The 21874-nt window shown below is 39.9% G+C and overlaps 1 protein-coding gene across 3 annotated transcripts in view; it reads left to right on the forward strand.

Moving 5' to 3' along the window:
* The window catches only part of LOC126868893 (semaphorin-1A-like), a 382771-nt gene that overhangs the window by 131082 nt on the left and 229815 nt on the right, over window positions 1–21874 (forward strand). For all 3 annotated transcript variants that reach the window (XM_050624865.1, XM_050624867.1, XM_050624866.1), the window contains exon 3: window positions 16568–16664. In XM_050624865.1, coding sequence (XP_050480822.1) covers window positions 16568–16664 — 97 coding nt within the window. The remainder of the gene's footprint in view (window positions 1–16567; window positions 16665–21874) is intronic.

The following is a 21874-nucleotide window of genomic DNA, read 5'->3' on the forward strand; positions in this document are numbered from 1 at the left end:
ATCTCTAACAACTTTCAATAGTTTCCTCTGCTTAGCAGAGCAACGAGTATTTAAACTCGGTGTACCAACAGCAGCAGATATTTTATTGTTAATGGAATCGAATCGCCTATAGCGAAGCTCGTTGATCTAGTGTACTTTAGGCGAAGTGACTGAGAGCATGACCTTACTCCACGTCAACTCGAGCGTCTTCCAAAGACGCTTTTATTCTTTTTACGCTCATCAGAGACTACCTTTGCGCTTCTTTCCTTTTACTTTCGCCTCTGCTTTTAAAGACCCCTCACTTCTGTTTTCTTCTCCGCCACCTCTTACTTCCACTCGTTTACCATTTCTAATTGTACACTGCCATCCGATAACCCGGCGAAACTTAACGCCGCGTCGATACGACGCATTCCAATTACAACGAAGTTTTGTCATTTCTCCGATCTACCGATCGAATTAACTTGCAAAACGCGTTGCGTCTATTGCGATTAGGTTACAAAAGAATCGTACCGGAAGCATAGACTTTTCACGATCAACGATCGGGTGAACAAAAGGTCATGGACGAAAAGGGACAATACCTAATTGAACAAAGTTATATTTTTAAGGAAAAATTTGGAATTTTCCTTAACCACCCAACCCAATAGTACGTGCATGCGTTGCGTTTGTGCGTTTGTCAAGATTGAGCCTATTACAAAATCGCTGAAATATTTATGTTTGAACGTAATTGGTAAACGATCAACGGTAGGAGAACATTTAACAAGTGAGGCTCACATTTTGGAGAAATGATATCTCGCGCGTATATTTGCAATTAATGCAACCTTTATGCAAACGAACGGATGTTATGCTGCAAAATTGGATATTGCAAACTCTGTGCAGAGTTATAAGAAACAGATAACCATAGCGAAATAATAGAAGATATAATAATAAAGACATAGTAAGGATATATAGTGGAATCTATGTAAAAGACGTGCAATTTTGTGTGACCATTATTTAAATAACACGATGTATTTATAGAATATTGACAAGATTTTCATTAGAAGTTGAATGATGAAATATTATTCTCTCTAAAAATAAATCAAGAGATTACGAAACTTTAAGGTATAGTAATTTTAGAGTTATAAAACTCGTGGTTATATCTACTTGTAATTGAACTAGGAAAAACGAATGGTTCTAATTAAACGATACAAGTCAATATTAATATCGAATATACTTTGAATAAACAACATTCAATTTAATCTGCGTATTCGTAACGCGAGGGAAAAGATTTAAATTTAAGAGTATACCCTATACGTATGGAAACTATTGTACAGCAACACAGTGGAATTAAGAAAGTCATAATTCTTATGTTCCACGTTTAATTTGCAACTTTGTACGGTTGTAAATATATTAGTTTGTCGGAGAAGTTCCTTTCGTTTCATAAGGTGATAATAGATGAACAAGAATTTCTGTTTTATATTATTTTATTGAATTAGCTATGATCCATTTCGTTATATTTTTATTATTATGTTCGTGCGTAATTCAATAAACTAATATAAAACAAATCGTGCGTCTATTATTTCCTTATAAAACGAAAGCTTTTCGGACAACCTAATACATTATCACAGTTTTGATAATAATCCATAAAGTACATGGTGCTCCTCGGATTCCGGGCATTCCGATAGACAAATAAAAAATTATACACTTTAAACAAAACGATCAAGTGATCACAGCTTCGAGCGGTTCGAAAGCTGAGAACGAAGAGGAGAAAAGACGATACAGAACGTTGGCGACAGAGTGACGGTTGAATATCTCCAATAAAACATAATTTCGTTATGCCTTCTGTGTCTGTTTAAAAGTAACTATAAAGAAGAATTCGTAGATATCGCATGGATCGAACACAATCTCTTCAGCGTCGATCAAACATGTTCATTCTGGAATATAAATCTATTTTCAAGGTATCTTATCTTTTCTTACACCACTTGGGGAATCCATCGCCACCATCGTCATCTATCTTACCCGCAAGACCCTGATCCCCGTTGTCGATACCTCGCGATATTTCTCCTCTCGATCGAGTAAAACTTCACCGATACGCTGTACGATCATGGCCGTGAACACGCTGTAAAAACGTTATCGACTCGTCGCATGCACTTTGCATTTTTTGCAGGAAATCTTGTGAAATAGATTTCTCGATCGTCGGGGTAATTTGTCGAAGCAACGCGACGTTCCGGCTCTTCCGTTTTATTTTTCCACGCAGAAATTAGGTAAAAAGGAAGGCTTTTCTAACGGCGAGTTCAGCGAGCCACGGAATGCCTGTCACGTTGTATCTTGATATTTTCATGGCTGGATGTTGGAGCGAGCATGGCACGCTGACGAAATTCCATTCCGCGCTGCGGAACGTGGCCGCGTGGCTCTAAATGAAAGCGATCGTGCCACCGGATCACGGTATTTAACGCTAACAGGCTCGGGCACAAGCTGACGAAACTTCGTTTCACCAGCCGACGAGGATAGTCGTCGGTGGCGCGACGTGCACCGAGGGCGGACAGACGGCGGATACAGAGGCTTGAAAATAAGCTAAGTAGTGCAGCTACGTGTACGCGTATGCGCGTTCCTTGAGAAAAAGCGAATAAATTGGCAGCGACACGCGGACGGGGAAAGTGAAATGGAAGATTGGAGTGTGAGGCAGATCGGAAGGAGAAAGTGACGATGTAAATCGAAGCGGTGAGTTGCATAGAGAAGGTAGGAAAAGGCGCATGGAAAGAGCGAGAGGGGCAGAGAGCAGCGACGTGACATTTTGTCGGTCGTAGACAGCCGAATCGATCGTCACGCTTGCCTTTGTTTGATTTAATTGACACAGCGGTAGATCGGTAGATAGGCCGTGCACGTCGCGCCAGTCGAATCAAGCCTCGCAGTACTATCGCGTGGAGCTGGCTGGAATTCTGCCGGAGGCCAGACGCTCGGTGAATATTAGGGGCGATCGAGAGTGCTGAGTAAATTTCATCTTCTATGCTTCCGGCCGGTAAGCTCTTAAGAGCGGCATACATTTAGCGGTGTACGACGAAGAAAGGGACAAGCGAGAGCGAAGAAGCAAAGAAGAAAGGAGAGACGGTTGAGGAACGGCATGGTGTGAGTAATACGACCGCGGGAATAATAAGCCAATATAAATGTAAATGCGAGGAACTGAATATATCTCGTATTTAGTGGTTTAAGTGAAATAACGCGACCAAGTTACGCGAGATCCTATTAGGACGTGGAATTAGTGGAAAAATTGCCGCGAATTAGACAGCGAAGCGCAATGGAAATAGTATACGCTGCTTTTGTCGCCACTTTGCTCACCGGTCGTTCAAACGATCGAAATCGGTCTCGTGGCATTAGCTCGAATCGTATCTCGCGCCTGCAATCGCCTAAGTTTGTCGATATTCGCTGTGGACGCACAAACGACTGTTCTTTATCATTTTACTTTGATTGTGTACAATACCTAATTGAACGTGTGAATGTGAATTGATGATTGTTCAGAACGACAGGAGAAATCAGTTAATGGGAAAAATGGAAAGGTTCTACCAGGGAAAGAATTTCGGTTTTACTTTGCACCTGTATCGACGTACGTCTGGAAAAAATTGCATCACGCTATGATAGACCTTGATAAATTACGCAATATTTTGTTCCACAATAGTTTTTCTATCCGATTCCGGCCGGCTAAGTTATGTAGCGGCTCATGGCCGTAGAAAAAGTTTAAAAGGGAAAATTCAAAACTGAGATGTCCATAATACTGTGCCTTGGAACACTAATGGTGTTTGGGTTACAGGGTCTGGAAGCAAACGAACTTTCAATAGATTGTTTTTGCTGTTTTTTGTGGGAACATCCGTTGATATAAATGTATGAACGAGCTCTTTATGAATTTATTATTCTTTATTCGATTGGTATAGTAGTATTGAGTAAAATTGGCACGCACTATCTCTGTACTTATTTTAATATTGAGTTAGCAACTAAGTGATTGCGTATTTTAAATAAGAAGGAAAATTCCAAATTTTTGCTTAAAAATATAACTTTATTCAATTAGGTATTGTCCCTTTTTATCGATGACCTTTTGCCATCTTTCAGGCAGTGTCATAATTCCATGTTCATGAAACTTTCTTGATGAAAATGTGATTTTACATCATCAGCGTCATTAAAAATTTCACCATTTAAGGAAATCTTCGTGGAACAAAATAAATAGTAATTTGAAGGCGCAAGGTCAAGGCTATATGGTGGATGTGACAACACATCCCAACCTAGTTGCAATAATTTTTGGCGAGTGACCAAAGATGCGTGGGGCTTTGTATTATCAAGCTGGGAAACAACACCCTTACGATTTGCCAATTCCCGCCGCTTTTCTTGAACTGTATCGCTTCGTTTGGCGAATCGTTGAACGTACACGTTTGAATTAATCGTTCGGTTTCTTGGTAAAAGTTCAAAGTACAGAATTCCTTTATAATCCCAGCAAACTGCCAGCATAATCCTTTTTTTACAAATTCATTCACTCGTTACTTTATAATAAACCAGACTTACTTCGTAATATCTGTAACTGCCGGAGATTTCGTAAAAAATTGCACAAGTTTGCGAAAGCTTATCCGTTCGCCGTCGCTGTTCGATCTGGCGATATTCGTAGAATCGACGATTTTCAATAAACAGAATTGTTTGATAATTTAAACTCGAGTAAGTAATCGTTGCTATCTAAAAATTGTAGAGCGTGTCTGTCACGCAGTGGCGATCCGAGGGTGTGATCGTCGATCTCCTGTCACGAATACGATAGTCCTACGAACAAGATTATAACACGGCAATTGCTATCGAGCAGGCGACAACGAGACTCTAATTATATACGCTAGTTACGGCTCGTTCGTCATCCCTTCGATCGTGAATTTAGTATAGCGCACGTTTCTGCAGTAGCACGACAGCGTAAAAAATGGCAGACGTGCGTGTCCCTTCACTAAACATCGACGAATATAAAACGTATTGCCCGAATGCTCGTTTTTCCCAAATGTTGGCCAGCAAACACGAAAAGTCTCGTATCAAGCAATCTGACAACCTCTTTCAAATCAAACTCGATCGCTTCTTCGAGTATTTCAAAGAACCTGGTTCCGTGACACGGTCGAACGTAAGTTCTTCTCGTGCGTACGTTAGATGCAAACTCGAGCGTTTCGTTATTCAACCGACAAGGTAACGCGATAGCGGCGGATGAACTCGTTCGCGACACGCGCCGTCTCGTGCATCCAACTTTCCCCTATCCCGACCAATCAACTTGCTACGTTACACGGATAACTCGGAGTTTCGTTAACACGGTGTATTTGGAACGCGGTTAAAATGACGCGTGATTAATGGAAACAGCGGTCGGGAACGGATAATTCGATCCAGCAAATTACTTGGGTCTAAGTCGTACAGCTCCTTGCTTCGACCAACTAACTGCGACCGAACCGGTGACGTATCACCGAATCCAACCGAAAAATCCAATCGTCGAGCGTTAAGGGAATTCGATTAACTTTCTCTCCGTGCCTGTCTGCAAACCGTAGCAGACCTTGAGGATTAATATTCGACGAAACGTTTGCCAACCGGACGTGGTAAACCAGTGTCACCGTAACACGATCAATCGATATTCGAAAATATGCACCGGTTGATGATAGCGGAATCGTCGTTTAGTTCTAACGGGATTATCAAATTTTTGTCAACAAAATGTTATTCTTTACCACTGGATAGTAGGTCACGGAGCCTTGAAATTAATGCTGGAACTACCAAATCAGTCAAATTGACTGGTTTTACAACTTTATTTTAAAATTCCCACCTCGTGTTATATTTTCTTCCGCGGTGATGTAATGAATTTTATTTTGTTTTTTATGTACTCAAAATCAAAATAGTTTTGTATCAAGGCTACTTATACCAACACCGATCAAAATGGCTGGTCAAAGTGTAAAAGGGTCCTGCAATCTGTTCATCGAACCCCAATTAACCAGTTTCCTCGTATTGTACAACTTCGCACACGTTTTTAAACTTTTTACCGCGTATCATTCTATAAGATGATATCATTTATCAGGAAAATTCCGGATCGATCTTCAGATCGCTAGATGCTAACACTAGAAATACCAGAGCAGTCAAATTGATTGGTTTTACAATTTTATAAATGCGTCAACCGTCGCAGATGGATTAATAATACGAAAAATGTACTACATAACATGGAATTGCTTCTATAAGAAAGTAATAAATCAATAAATATAAAAATATTCTATCATTACGTATTTTTTAAAGACCACTCATTTTCACTGGTTTTGGTAGAAATAGCTTCGTGTTAACTATCGGTAGTTGCAGTGTTGAGACCATAAACGAATCATCAACGATTGACAGACGATGGGTTTAAGTATCGCTGTGGGAAAGATCGATTGCTATCGGCACGGGTCGCGCGTGCCATGGAGAGGCGGCTACTGCCGTGGCTCGCGAATAAGAAATTACGTTGTAAGCGTTCGCGCGTGCCGAGCCTCGTCGTCACTGCACTTCTCGTCTCGTGTATCGCGAATACGCCGCTGCAAAGTACATACTCGTAGCAGCAGCCAGTCACCGCATCCATATGCATCGGCCGCTCGTAAAGAACAGCGGTGGCGAAATTAACGGAGGCAAGCTACGCTCCACGGCGGTGGAGGATACGAGCGGCTTGCAAATGCCTTTAGAAAGTTTCGCTCCTTTCCACATGCCCCGCCGTGTTCCTGCTCCATTGCGATCGTGCGGATACGCTGTAAATATGCGCCAACGTAAATTTAGCCACATTATCATTTTCTGGCAAATTGTTTCGATCGTCGTGCATCGATAGCGCACCGAGGAAAATTTCGCGCTACGCTTACAATCTCGCGGTCTTTGACTTTGAATCGTAGTCGATGCTGCGCTTCGATAAGCTGCCTTTGCCCAAGAACAGTTCGCTTCGTTTGTTTCTTTGATTCGAGGAAATTCGTTCCTTCAAAAACCCAGGGAAAAACTAAGAAAGAATTAACAGATAGAAATACAACGGGTGTCGCTCTGTTACGGAGAGAATAAATTTTGATTCGAATAGCCAATAAGGTTCGATCATCGTCCTGAGAAGCTAGCGATCTGCCTTCTGCTTACAAAGTTCTGTGTATCGGGCACGTACGTCACCATGATATCGAAACGGGGGAGAATAAACTCGAGGGTTACGATAAATTAGAAAGCGGCACGGTTCAGCTCGCGGCGTGCGGGAAATTTAAGGAAGCAGTTTTTACGTTGGCCGGCGAAGATTGCGAAGGAATGTCCTTCGGCGCACGATTTATAATGCCGGCCCAAGAATATTAGAACCTTTTACGGGCGTTCGTGACCGAAACAAATTAGGCGAGCACTCGAGTGTAACCGTTGCCGACTATGATTCCCGCGGATTGCTGGAAGCCGCAACAACACTGGAAAAAATCCTGATTACGATGGCGACGTTGACATTAGAAGCAGTTTCTTCCCTGCTATCGAGGCCGCGAGTACAATGTACTTAGACAGTGAACGGAAATTTACCGTAACTAACGGTTTACCCGTTGCACTCGCGATGCTCTTCAACTGGCAACCTGCGCGGTGCGTCGCATGCCACTTGATCGCACGTCAGACTTTTATTTTCCTTATTTCGATAGAGTGGAATTTTGTAACAGTGGCGATGTTTCTATTCTTTCGTCATACGTTTTAAGAATCATCGATAACGAAGAATAACTTTCCATTCGATTCTTACCAAGCACTCGTTACACATTATTCTTTATTTCGTATTTTATCCTGTATTTTATCTCGTTGGAAATTTGATTTAGCGACCTACCCTGTTCATCGTTGTCGTCGTACGTTTATATCCGTGGTGTGCGCGTTTGCTTTTAATATAACATAAATTTATTAATATTCATTGTGTTCTTTCCGTTTACGAATGAAACCGAATATTCAGATAACAGTATATTGCCATATCGAAAAGTGCATTCGTATAATAACGAGAATCGAAATAATTAGTATAAGTTGCAGCATATACATTTACAATATGCGACGGTGGTTTTAAATTGCAAATAATAAAATCTGCATCAACGTTACAGCATTATAATCGCAGTTGCACGGAGAGATCGCTCAACGATTTATTCTGTATCGTATTTATTCGGAATTTAACAAACGATATTTTTTTAATAGTCGTGTTACCGAACGAAATCTTTCAACGAAATTATGGAAGCATAGACGGGCATTAAGGTGACCATCGTTCATCTTGAAGCGACGTCTGATTAGAGTAATTAACAGCTAACGTACGTCTGTTGTAATCATCCATTCGGTAAATTCTATGAAACTCGCTTCTCCTTGTAATATATGGAAATTGCTTGCAGGCCGGGACATACACGGACGTACTTACCTACATGTGCACGCGCGTTGTAAGGTGGAATGTGCTCGTAAAATGGTATAAGGAAGTCGGTTTGGCTGGAATCGTGCATCTTCTAGATCCATCGACTTCCATTCCTACCTTAATGGAATCTTTACCGAATATCTGCAACGAAAATCGGTCGTTTGTTTAGTCGTACGGTTAACGGATCTTGCAACTTTAAATCGCCAGCGACACTGCTCGCTGATACCTGTTCCTATAGTCCGCCATAGTCCGTGAAACATTTGAAATCTGAGACTCGAATATAATTTCTTGCACGTCAATCGAGAGTAAATGCTTTCTTCATTACGATCCCATGTTATTAACCCTTAGAGTGCCGAATACTATGCGGTCCGTACGGACGGTGCGCGGCCAGCGCTGACGATCGCTGTGGACGGAGTATTTTTTCGTTAGATTGAACTCTGTTGATTGAGTATTCAAAGAGCAAATCGTAATAAGTTATAGTAATTCTTTTGCACGAGATTAAACGATTCAAGAGCGCTATTTTTTAGTATTAATTATTTATTATAAACATTGAAATTTACAATAAACTAGAATTTGGGTAACAAACTAGAAAACGATAAACTAGAAAACTAAATTTAGTAAATATAACAGAAGTTAATGATTCAGTTGTGTGTGAAAAATTTCAAAACAATTATCGATACATAATCCGACATCGCATTTTCCGCATTCGTATCACGTGTCGCTCCTTCTCTTATTTTTCACACAAACAACACATTTTCTTCTTGGTAATTGTGTTGTGCCGGCACGATTAGGGCATTTTGATGGAAAATGCCTATCAATTAAACGAAATGGCAAATCCTCGGACTTTCTCTTTCCTCTTCCTACCATGCTTCTACGTTGGAAATATTTTCGTTAAATGTCTCTTATCAACGCTAAATGAAATTCACTAAATTTTTGTTTCGAAGCGGTAGATTTTTGATATAAAATATATGCATTATATATAAGGAATGCATTTATATTTATCTCACACAAGCGTAATAGTATTACTTCTGCGTAGGTGTTCGGAAAAATTGACAAACGCATATATGCGTCCTTAGTCTATGCCGGACACTTACAGAAAACGCATATATGTGTCCTTAGTCCACACCGATAGCTTTTGCCAGACGCATGTATGCGTCCATAGCACTCTAAGGGTTAATTAGATTATATTTTTCAGATTACGATATATTATGTGTCGATCGAGTTTCCGCTGTGAAGGAAATCTAATTCCGATAGTTTGATAAAAGTTGATTCTACACCGATAAATGGAAGCGTTTTTCAACGAAAGTAGGCGAAGTAATAAACAAATTCGTACTTATACGATATAATTAGCAATGCTATATGTCGAGTAGAATTTGAATAGAACTCGTGTACTTTTACGTTTCCGCGACGCGATTATTTCTCCGGTGTAAATGTCTCTCAACTCTTAATTAAAGATGAAGTTTATCATTTGAATTATTATTAGCTGTACCGTGTTTCTTTACATCAATTACAATTAATACGCTAATTTCCCTCAAACATAGAAATATTCGTTGCAGGCTTATAGTTTATTCGTTGCGATATTTTTCTTTCTTATAAATATCACGATTCCTGTTGTTTATTGTGCTTTAGGTGCTTGTATTTTCCTTTTACAATTTACAATTAATATATATATTATATTCGTGAGTAAAATTACAAGATTTGCGACAATTTTCCGCGCGTTGAAAGCATGACGTCAGGATTATAACTCTTGCTGTATACTGATCGAGTTCAGTGATAAGGAGACGTCGACTACTTAACCCCCTACGAATCGGTGAACATAGTATATAGTAGTCTAAAAATAATGGACACTTTGCACGCAGCAACATTGTATAATTAACGCCACTACTATACTTACTATATCTACGAAAACACAGTGTAAGAAAGTTAGCAAAACATTCCAGTAGAACGACCACGATTTATGTGATTATTTTTGCGCTAAAAATCAAACAGCACCGAAATTCGCATAAAATTCAAATGAAAAGTAAAAGTAAATACGCGAAAAAATAGATCGTCGAATATTAAAGGATTAATCCTTTGCACTCCTATATCGAGTGTGACTCGATATTAGTTTTTATCTCAGGAGCTCCTTTGTCGAGACTCACTCGACATTCTTTCATGTCCATCTTTTTTTGTCAAAAAAATAAACCAGGATTGCATCCTGGAAATTGTTTCAAGATATATCATACACTTAAAAATTACAAAATACAACAATAGTATGAATAAAACAGGTATTTAAGTGAATTTGTTTCTTCCTTTATTTATTTAAATTGTCTTATTTTTTTTTAGTTCAAGTAAATTTCAAATAAAACAGTTAAAAGCATTGATAGCTGCTGCTAACGAAATTGAAATAAAATTCGGAGTGCAAAGAGCTAAAGGAGACTGGGAGTGGGGGGTACGGTACATCTTGGAGGAAAAAGATCGTGTAAATGACACTAAATAATATTTTAACGATCGTCTTGTACATTTAAATTCAGCGTAATATTGAATTTTTTTCATTTAAACGTGGTACATGTTAACCTAAAAGAAAAACGAAAAAACACCGATAATGTCGGACCGTTGCGTAAAAATCAATACACAATGATTTTTTAATTTTTGTAACTTTATATAAGCGAGGTAATGTCCTTCCAATAAACAAATGTCACATCGACAAATTTGCTTGAAACAATCGTAACTTATCACGACTTACTTGCAGCACCGTATACTGTAACGTACGGTTATCTATCGTCTATTACATGCGCAATATATTAGGTTGTCCCAAAAATTTCTTTCGTTTTATGAGGAAATAATAAACGCAAAATGTCTTTGTTTTATATTAGTTTATTGAATTATGCACGAACGTAATACTAGAAATAGAACGAAATAAATCATACCTAATTCAATAAAATAATACAAAAGAAATTGTTGTTCATCTATTATCACTAGAACTACCGATGGTTAACACAAAGCTATTTTTACAAAAAAAAAAAAAAAAACAGTCAAATACTGGTCTTTAAAAAATACGTAATGACAGAATATTTTTATATTTATTGATTTATTAGTTTCTTACAGAAGCAACTCCATGTTATGTAGTACATTTTTGATATTATTAATCCATTTGGGACCATGATCCCTAAACGAGGGTTGACACATTTATAAAATTGTAGAACCAATCAATTTGACTGGTGTAGTATTTCCAGCGTTAGCATCTAGCGATCTAGCGATAGATCCGGAATTTTCCTGATAACTGATATCATCGTATCGAACGATACGCAGTAAAAATTTAAAAAACGCGTGGGAAGTTGTACAAAACGAGGAAACTGGTTAATTGGGGTTTGATAAACAGATTGCAGGATCCTTTTACACTTTGACAAGTACCAATCACTGGTGTTGGTATAAGTAGCCTTGATACAAAATTATTTTCAGTTTGAATACATAAAAAACAAAATAAAATTCATTATATTATTCCTTTAGTTATTACATCATTTTGGAAAAAATATAACGTGAAATAGGAATCTTAAAATAAAATTGTAAAACCGGTTAATTTGACTGGTGTGGTAGTTCTATTGTTATCATCTTATGAAACGAAAGAAACTTATCGGACAACCTAATAAAACTGTATCGAGCTCCCTACGCGTCAGTCCTCCCCAATCTGCCTTAAAATTGAACTTATAAATTACGTCGCTGGTTTAATCGATCGCCGTTCTAACTGGCTATATTTTCTTTGAGGCCGAGTAACGCGCAACACAATATTACGCATATTTCCGTTTCTGCTTGCGTCTCGAATAAGAAGCTTCTTGTACTCGATTTTTCCTTATAACCGTTTCTCTCTAGACGTGCAACGTACTTCTCGTACGCTGTCTCATACAGAACTAAAGCCGTCCTAAAAGAATTCAAAGGATTACTCCATTTACGAGTGTCTCAGCGCTCGTAACATCGTGGCTCGGATCGCTCGGCGAAAAACGAAGATTTTCCTCTCTCGGTAATTTACGCACCACTTTCCTTTCTCTTTCTTTTCGTTCGCAGAAACGTTCGATACAGTTGCCAGCGAGATAAATAACGCAAAACGAAAACAGACACGGGCAATTGGATTTTTTCATCTTTAATTTGTGCGTCTACGGAAAGAAAGGGTGTCATGTCAAACGGCACTGTCCGATCAGATTAAATGGTTTAGCGAGCGACAAGTTGTTAATTACTGAAACGAAGAGAGAGAAAGAGAGTGAGAGGGAGAGAAAGTGAAAGATACAAAGTTAAATACTAAGTATCAGTATGGATTACATTCACGACACAGAGCAAAGCGTATCAGATTTGCAACCCGCGATCAAATACAACTTTCCTCCTCCTTTCTCTCCGTGTGTTCTTAAAAGACCGAGCTTTTTATACCAAGTGAGTTATCTATGAGCGTCGTGGAAAACGCGTACAATATAAAATAGGCGTGCACGCGCCTGCAGGAAGTTCGAGGGAACTTGAAACACACGGGCGATCGTGGTCGAATGAATGAACGAATGCACGTCGTACGTTCACGAGTCGATGAATAAGCATTTCATCGGAATAAATGCACCGTCAGTCCTACGCTAAATGAAAAATCGTTGCGTTTAGATACTGTTACCGCGTTTTTCACCAAACAGAGGCGAGAACACGTGCGATAGATACAAACGATCGAACGTGTTGTTCTACAACGAGTTTATCGTTCGTACGCCCTCATCTATATAGAGTTTCATCAGCTGCTTTGTTTCTCCACGGTTATTGCCTCGCTTTCTATAGGGTTTCCGCTTGAAAATAGAACGAGACGTTCCTTTCGAACCTACCTATATCTTCGTACTTATATTTATCGCTGTTATTTTGAAAATGTATCACGCTGTAATTTCTCTGTGTACCGACGGTAACAACATCGATTAAACATTGTCGTTGATAAACGACGTTTATGTTGATCCGTGCCTTTCAACTATCCGGACGTTAATACAACTGCGAGTTTCCACGTTTAGAGTATGAAACAGAAACAGCTGTGTCGAATGTAGTTAAAAAGATCATTTACTGTTAGGTTGTCCCCAAAAGTTGCTTTCGTTCCATAAGACGATAATGAACAACAATTTCTGTTTTATATTATTTTATTGAATTAGGTATGATCCATGTCGTTATATTTCTATTGTTATGTTCATGCATAATTCAATAAACTAATATAAAACAATAAACATTGTTCCACTATTTCCTTATAAAACGAACGAAACTTTTCGGACAACCTAATATCAAGTCGTCGGAATTGCAGGTAGTTGTTCCCGATATTTAAGTACGCTATCCGATATCGATAAAATTCACGGATGCGTTAAAATTTGCATAAATTTTCCAGTTGGTAGATTAAAAATACACATTGGTAAGCGATTGGAGAAATCTTTTCGCAGTCGGAATGATTTCTAACGAGAGAGCGCGTATTACCTTGTTCACCGATTTCAACGAAACTTTGTGTATAGTTAAGCAACTGTGAAAATCTCGCGTTCCATCATTTGTGTGTTATCCTGCGCGTGAAATATTCGTAAGACCGTTTATTCGTGTCACTTTACTAAGAATCGAAGCTTTGAGTATTGTTTCAATGGAATTTGCTTGGTACTGGAAGATGGACGACACAAAACAGCACCGGTTCTTTTTAATTTATTAAATCCTTAAACATTGAACATCAGATTAATTGGAAGCGCGATTATAAATTCCACCTTTGTCGTCTCTCTACCCAAAAGCACGTGTTTTCGCGTCTCCTAAAAAGTAAGCTTCAACGAACTGTTCGTAGACGTTCGTTGAATTTTAAAAAGAGTTGCAAAAGGAACGAAGACAGAAGAGAAAATTAAAGATATAAATAAGAAGACACGGTGTTTAATCGCGTCTGAATGTCACGCATCATCGTATAACATTTCCTCGTATGTAATAAGCAAATCACGTCATCGCGACTACTTTTCAATTCGTGAAAGATCATTTTGTAAAAGCCGCGTGGATCTCGTTATCCAGGAACCAAGGGGACACAAGCTGAACCACGTAAATCAAGTTCAGTCGTTGCCAAGTACACAAAAATACGAGCTCTCTCCATCCTGTCGTACGCTACGAAACTCTTCAAACTCATAAATTCGTGGTCGGTCGATTACTCGGCTCTTACCATACTCCGACCATTTTTCCTCGCTGCTTGCAACGATTCGCGGCACTCTCTCCCCGAACATCTCTAAAAGTGTCGAGCGCAGAGCCTTCTCGATCCCTGCGAACTTCCCCATTCAGAGGACGATTTCTACAATCGGACGAGCACCGATCAACGCTCCTATGGTCCCCTCTCTGGCGTCTGGCGAGCGCAGCCGAGTCTTTATCGCGGTTACGTTCGTGGACTGCGTGCATGAAAAAGTATAACGCGAATAACAGCGTGGTGAAGGGGAGAGAAACGGACAGATGGAGTGGAAAGAGTCGAGGAGGGCAAGGGAGATGGAGATAGAGGAAAAAGGAGAGGAGAGAAAAGTAGCTCGCGCGCGATGCAGCATGCAGCGTGTGTACCAGCGCGGAGCGTGCACCAGATACGGGGACGGGTAGCAGGTTGAGAGGAGGCCAGCTGAGGAGAAACATCGAACGGAGAGGCCGAGTCGTAAAACGTTATAGCGCAAGAAGTAGCCTACTGGCAACAGTGGCGAGTGAGAGGGCTTTAGCAGGGCGAGAAGGGTTGAGCATGGAGGAGAAGGCAGCCACCACAGAGTAGGCGCGCACCGCTTGATCGTCGACCAAGACCTGAGAGACACTTTGCCGCAATCTCTTACGCGTGTGTTCTTTCTCTTCGCTTCTGCATAACCGTTTTCCTTCCCTCTCTTCTTCCTTTCCATCTGCCTCTTTTTCTTGCCGGTGATTCTTTTTTCCCTACCTCATAACTCTTACCTGCTTTCCGTTCCACCGTTCACTGTTTATCTCTCTTTCCTCCGGCTAGTCCTCCTACGCTCTTCATCCGTTCTTCTCTTCTTCTTCTTTTTTCGAGCTGGTCTTGTTTGACCAAGACGTTGCTTCTCTTCTCTCTTCTTATAACTCGTTTTCCAACACTCTCCTTGCCCCGGCATCGTGCACGAGCGGTGGTTTCTTCGGACTTTTTACTCCGTTCTTCGACTTACTCTTTCTCGTCTTCGATCTGTTTCTCCTACTCGCAGCGAGTCTCTGTCTTCTTTCGTACGGTCGGTTCTTCTTACGCATTGGATCGCGCGTAGCCGTAAACCTAGCCGTTCCTGCTGCGGTTCTATCGTACGTAGCAAGTGACGAGCGAGCTGTTCGTCCATTGAGACGCGCTGCATCGCCGCCGATACACCCACGCATCTATATCTGGCGCATAAATCTAGCTGCGTGGGAGTGCAGCCATCCGGGGGACGACGTATACGGGCAAAATCCATTCATGGACGTAGGACACGGGCTGGGAAGCGCGAGTATACGCGAGTATGACGTGGCGTTTTATAAGGCGGTAAAACGCGCCGTAATCAGCAGGAACCTTGAGAGAGAAGCACGCCGGGCCCGATATATAATGGGCGGCGCGACCAATCAACATTCTGCTGCAAATCTCCCGCTTGTGTGTAATTTTTAACGCGGGCATATAGGGCTTCGATGACTCGAGCACGAAGGGAGAAACAGCGATTCTTTGGGGATGGCGAAGAAACGAATCGAGGCAACGGGGCTCGCCTTTCGTTCGTCACGGTGTTAGTCATCGCTTCCGATCGTTATCGTTCCACGGAATCGCCGTTCTCCAAACGTAATCGGCCAGGGGATGATTTATCGTCGGCTATTATCGTGGGTAAATGGAGGTGCGTTTGACGAGAAGTCGGATTTAGATTTTGAGTAAATTATGCGCGAAATTGGCGAAATAGACCGCGTGTAACCTTGCGTGCACTGTACGCGTTATAATAGTCGTCGAACTAGACTCGATGACGCGTAACTAACTCCACGTTCCGTTTAGCTTCGCGCTAATCATCGTTTCTTTGTTTTTTCCTTGCGACCGTTCCGCTTGCGTTTCACTTTGTCTTCCGACGATACAACGTTTCAAACGTTTTACAGTTTCCTCGTGTACTTTCTACAATTTTTATTTTATCGATGAATTACACTTCTTAGCACGACAGGATACATATGTCGTGTGACGAGAACAGCGATACAGCTATAATGGACAAGAGGAGGCAGATTTGTGGTGGAGCTACTTTCTCAAGAAATCCGTTTGATCTGTTTCAGGCGAGGTGATTGGCCAGCGGTTCCTGGGAAACGAGAGCCACGTGGAGCACTTCAAGCTCCTAGAGCGCGCGACCACTTCTATCCTGATTGGCGCCAGGTAATTGTTACGTGATTCGATTCTTTACCGATCGTTGCTGCTGTTGGCGCGCCGCGCCGCCAAGGGTCAGCAGATGGTCATCGGCTATATTCCCGTCGTTCGATCCGGGTTCCCGTCGAGTCACTCCCTCGATTACGCGGCACCAAGCCCGATGACGCGGTTCCACCCTCGCACAACCCCTTGTGACGTGTCCTCTTTCATTTTACATGAGTCGTATTCCCTTGGATCGATCCGGCCCGACCACCACCGGTCTTTTTCATATGAAATAAATTGCTTTCAATTACCGACACGAGCGAATAGAACGGAAAAAACGCGAGGCAATTGTCGAGGTGTACCGTGATCGTCTCCTTTCTACCTTTCTTTCTTCCTACTTACCACCTGTTCTGTCTTGCATTCTTCGTCGTTCGTCGAGTCTTTAACCCTTTCGCATCTGTGAAAGAGATCGTTTTCGCGAAACAGTGTGGCGAAGCGCTTCGTTTCCGACGAATAAACGTTAACGGTTAAAAGCGAAATCAATTGTCGTCGCGTGGGCTGACTCGAGAAAGTAATTATAAGTAATCGAGTTAGGAAATGCGTAATTTTAAAATTGTCGCAGTGAAGATATTTAGGAGAAGATAAAACAGCACTGGATTATATATTTTAATAATTATCACGTCGTTGTGGATACTGTTGTTGTGCTGCGAGGTAGCTTGACTCAATTAGATCTCGAGCTTATTAACGTTTATCAGAATATAATTGCGTCATGTTAATAAAATGCAATAACGTGGACGATATTTCGGAGCGTAAATTTTAAAGCATTTCTTAAATTAATATGTAAATCGATTGAAATTGAATTAAATCGAATTAAAATTAATCGAGTTAATTTATCATGCATTATATATTGTAATAAGATTCGCGTGGAATTTTAAATAAATATTAATATAATAATAAATTCAGTAATGCCAATTAATTTCCTTTGATTCTTATTTTTCATTTTTCCGTAAATTTCAAAAGATACCGGTAACTGTATCAGAAATTTCGCAGCACTTTAAATATCGAATTTTTTTACAATCACAAAAGCTCGGGGTGTTTTGCGATAAATGTTCGCGGTAAAGGAAAGGTGTGTAATCGGTGAATATGAAAAGGATATACATACGTACATACGCGGAATAAAGGCGATATAATCGATATATCGATTATATCGAACCTTTAATATGACCAATAACTGGCAAGATGAGAAGCGCGAAAGTACCTATGAAAGAGAAGAGAAAGAAAAAGCGAAGAAGAAAATCGTAAATCGTAATGGCCGCACCGAAGACCACTGAATTTCGGCAGACTATATTTTACGTTTTCGAGTTTCACCGGTGATGTATTTCCTCGCTATGGACCGCCGTATTTCGCTGCTTTTAACGCGTTCTTAACGCTTTTCTAGCGTGAATATTTTTCACTTTAAAGATTAAAGTCTGTCGAACAAATGGCGAAAAGCACGAAATAAAAGGAAGATCGAATTTTCCAAGACTAAATTTTTACGTTTCGAATTGCATGCTTTTATTCTCTTGAATACGACCCTTCTCCTGATTCCATTAATCTCTTTCCAGTTTTTACATCTTTCTTATCTCTATCGTCCGGTTAAAAACTTCAGCTCATTTTCAGTTTTGATTCGTGGAAGAGTATGAAGGAAAACTGTTTTTCAAGGACGTAACTCATTAAAGATATTAACCTTCGTATAACCTCGAGAATAACAGACGAAATTAACACGTTGTTCCGTGCGAGAGGTAAAATAAAATTCTTTTTTTAAACAGACGAAAGATGTGTTTGTGAAGAGATAGAAACTCAATACTGGCAAGTCTCCGTTAAGATCGCCTCTCTAATAACTTCAATGGCGAAAGTGGAAACAAAAGAAAATGCGAGAGGCAATTATCCCAGCGACCTCGAGTTTTATCAACGCAATGCTGGCCAATTGTCTTTAAAATAGACGTTGTATTATCCGCGATAGTCGTTGCATCGCGTAATCGTGGATTCTCCCGAACGACGCGACGACGATGTCACAGAGTCATAAATTAGTGATAGAAAAACCAACTGAGTCTAACGAACATCCCACAGGCCATCGAAACAACAACGTAGAGAGTGTGCAGTGTCAGAAAACAGTAACAGCATGGCCACCTCTGACCTGGGCCCTGCGACACCTTCGGCGACATCCTCTTCATAAGAGCCAAACCCATGGTATATAAACCTTCCCAAAATCAGCTCTCCAGACACTCTGTTCTAACATTCTTGACACATTGCGTACGGCGCTCCCAGGGCCCGCACATTTTTTAACAGTCGGGCACACTGATCCAGAAATAGCAGCCACATTACTACAAGAGCACATCACAAAAATAGAAAAATGGCTACGAGATAAACAAATAAAAGCAAAGCGCAGTAAATGCAAGCATATTACATTTATACTAAGAAAATGGAAACCACCAAATATCCAATTGAACGGCACGCACGTAACACAAAGAAGGCAAGTTAAGTACCTAGGACTCCACTTAGGCACACAACTTACATGGAAGCAACGTACTAAATCAATTATAGACAAAATACATCACCGGTATATACATCAGCTCTTGACATTCTCTCTGTTGGATTCATACGATAAATTTTCCTACTATATCTAAAGTTCAATTCTTTACCTTATTTGTGAAATAGGAGATCACCGGTGATCTGTCAATTTCGTGATTTCTTGTGTCTCTTACGCGACACTGCCACAGATGCACAACTATAGGCAAAATTCACTGCAGTGGCACCGACAGTTTCTTGCGAATATCTCGGAATCTGAAACCGAACGATGGTTACACGCAAAGGTATAAAATATAATAATAAATATATAAAGTAATATAATAAATATATATAGTAATAATAAAATAAATAATAATAATAATTATAGTAATAGATAATAATAATTAAATTAATAACAGTAAATTAATAATAGTAATAATAATATAAATATATAAAGTAATAATAATAAATATATAAAGTAAAGTCGGCTAGAATAGTATGATTCCAAACATTACGCAAATTTTTAGCCGATGGCATATTTAAGCCCAATAAATCAATTTCGTGATTTCTTGTGTCTCCTACGTGACAACAACGACGATGCAACAATACGTTTCTAATGGAACGTAACGCGTGATTTCGATGTGTGGCAGTATCGAACGCTACAGATGCAATAACGAGTCGATATCAGCTTGCGTAGTGTACGATTCAAGGTTTGCAATTTAGAGCCGCGGACGATTGGTATGGCAGTTGAGCGAATAAATCACGCTCGGTAGTTACTCGCTGTTTTAATGTAACAGTTATTACTACGGTGTACGTTGGATAATTTGCTCGGCTAACCGATGTAACAATAATAACAAGCCCGACGCTTTGCCTTGTTAACTATCGTAGAGGCCATTATGAGGAGGCGGTACAGAAACTTGGATCGTAAGTCTCTGTTTTTCCAAACAATTCCACATCGATCTAGATCTTTTTTTTTTTATTTAGTTGTTTACATTCGCAATTTGTCCGATTTGAACATTTGGTAGAATTTTTTGGCCGTTTGATTATCATGTGGGTGGCTACCCCCAGCGGGGTACCCGATCTAGATTAGCTCGAAATTTTCCGGTGCAAGCTTCGTTTGAACTTTTCCTTTCGCGATTACCGCGTGTCTCGGTGATTTCAATGGTAGAAAGTTGGAGCTTGTGAATGGGGCACAGATATGATAATGCTCATTATATTTTAATGTATCGTTGTTTCATGAGAAACGAGATGACGGTGTCTGCTGGCGTTCGTATCTGATCGTTTGGGAATCATATTCAAAGGATTTCTTCTTTCGTGGAAATTTCTATTAACTTCGTGTCTTTTCAAACGTTGGGAAGCGAAACTGTGATCGCGTCAAGGAGGCGTTTTCAGAAACGCAACGTTTGCTTGGAAGAAGTTGTTAATCGACGCGGTAACGTGCTTTTTCTTTTTGTGCTTTCGTTATAGAGTCGCTACGTGTGCATTCGGCGTTGCGTTTTATCTCCAACGACTACGGAATTGGATTGCAGAAAGAGAAAGGAAAGATACGAAGTAGCGATGTTATACCCGTAAATCGATTCTCTTTGATCACGTCGCAAACTTGCATACATGTTCTTACGAAGATTTAAACTCGTTCTAAGCTGTCGGACGTAACTGTCGGTTAGTAGAAAATTATTCGAAGCGAACAAATTTGCGACCACAACGCAGTCATACAATATCAGTCGGTGCTGCTGTTTTAGTATCGTATTATATTGGTATTATTATTAAATATTTAACGCAAATAGAATAGTGTGGGGAAAACGGTTCGTTAAATTTACCAAATAAATTTGATTACGTGTGATTACGTTAGCAAATGAAAAAGTTACAATAACAGGAAATCAAGATAACTGAGGACTATTTGAAGACGCGATCTTTATCGTCCATAATTCAAAAAATAATAAGAGATAGAGATAAGAGAAGACAATTTAGTAAATGATATTTGATGTTAAACACGTGATTGCTTGAAACGAATGCATTCAATTACGTGTTAATTATTCGGCTAATCGTGTCGATATCGTGCAACAATAACCACGGTGTGCATAAGCACGCGTATTGTCCAAGTAACATAAATTTTTGTGTCGCTGTTATTTTCATTCGGATTGAATGACTTTATTTTTCCGCTGTAGTTCGAGTATCGTGTGGCGTTTTCAGATAAAGCGATGCTTTTGTCTCGCTGATATATAGTTCGAAATTGCACCGGTGTTAACTTCAAAATAACTTTTATTTTTCCACCCAAAGTGTATTTTTTCTCCAGTTTCCGTGCGACCATCTTTCAGTACTGCGATCGCAATTAACAACGGGAACATCTACATCGCGTTTACCACGAGATTATAAACGTAATAATACTTTTTTAACACTTTGACTGCCACGTTTTCTCCTGTGACGCCAAGGTGGTCGTTAGTGACCGGAGCGCTTGAACTTTTAACAATTGTAAAAATTGAATGAAAATTGACAGTTAGAGTATTTTGAATATAATCGATAAATAGAAGATACTTTGAAATAAAAAGTGGCCCATTGAACAATTAAACATTTTTATTAGAACATCAATAAAAAAAAACGAGAACAAATCTTGCATCTAACGGTGTACTGTGTTAAAACAATTTAAACATAAATGTGGCATATCAGTACAATCTTGACAATAGGTGGTCACC

The sequence above is a fragment of the Bombus huntii genome, chromosome 8, assembly GCF_024542735.1.
Source record: "Bombus huntii isolate Logan2020A chromosome 8, iyBomHunt1.1, whole genome shotgun sequence".
NCBI lineage: Eukaryota > Metazoa > Arthropoda > Insecta > Hymenoptera > Apidae > Bombus > Bombus huntii.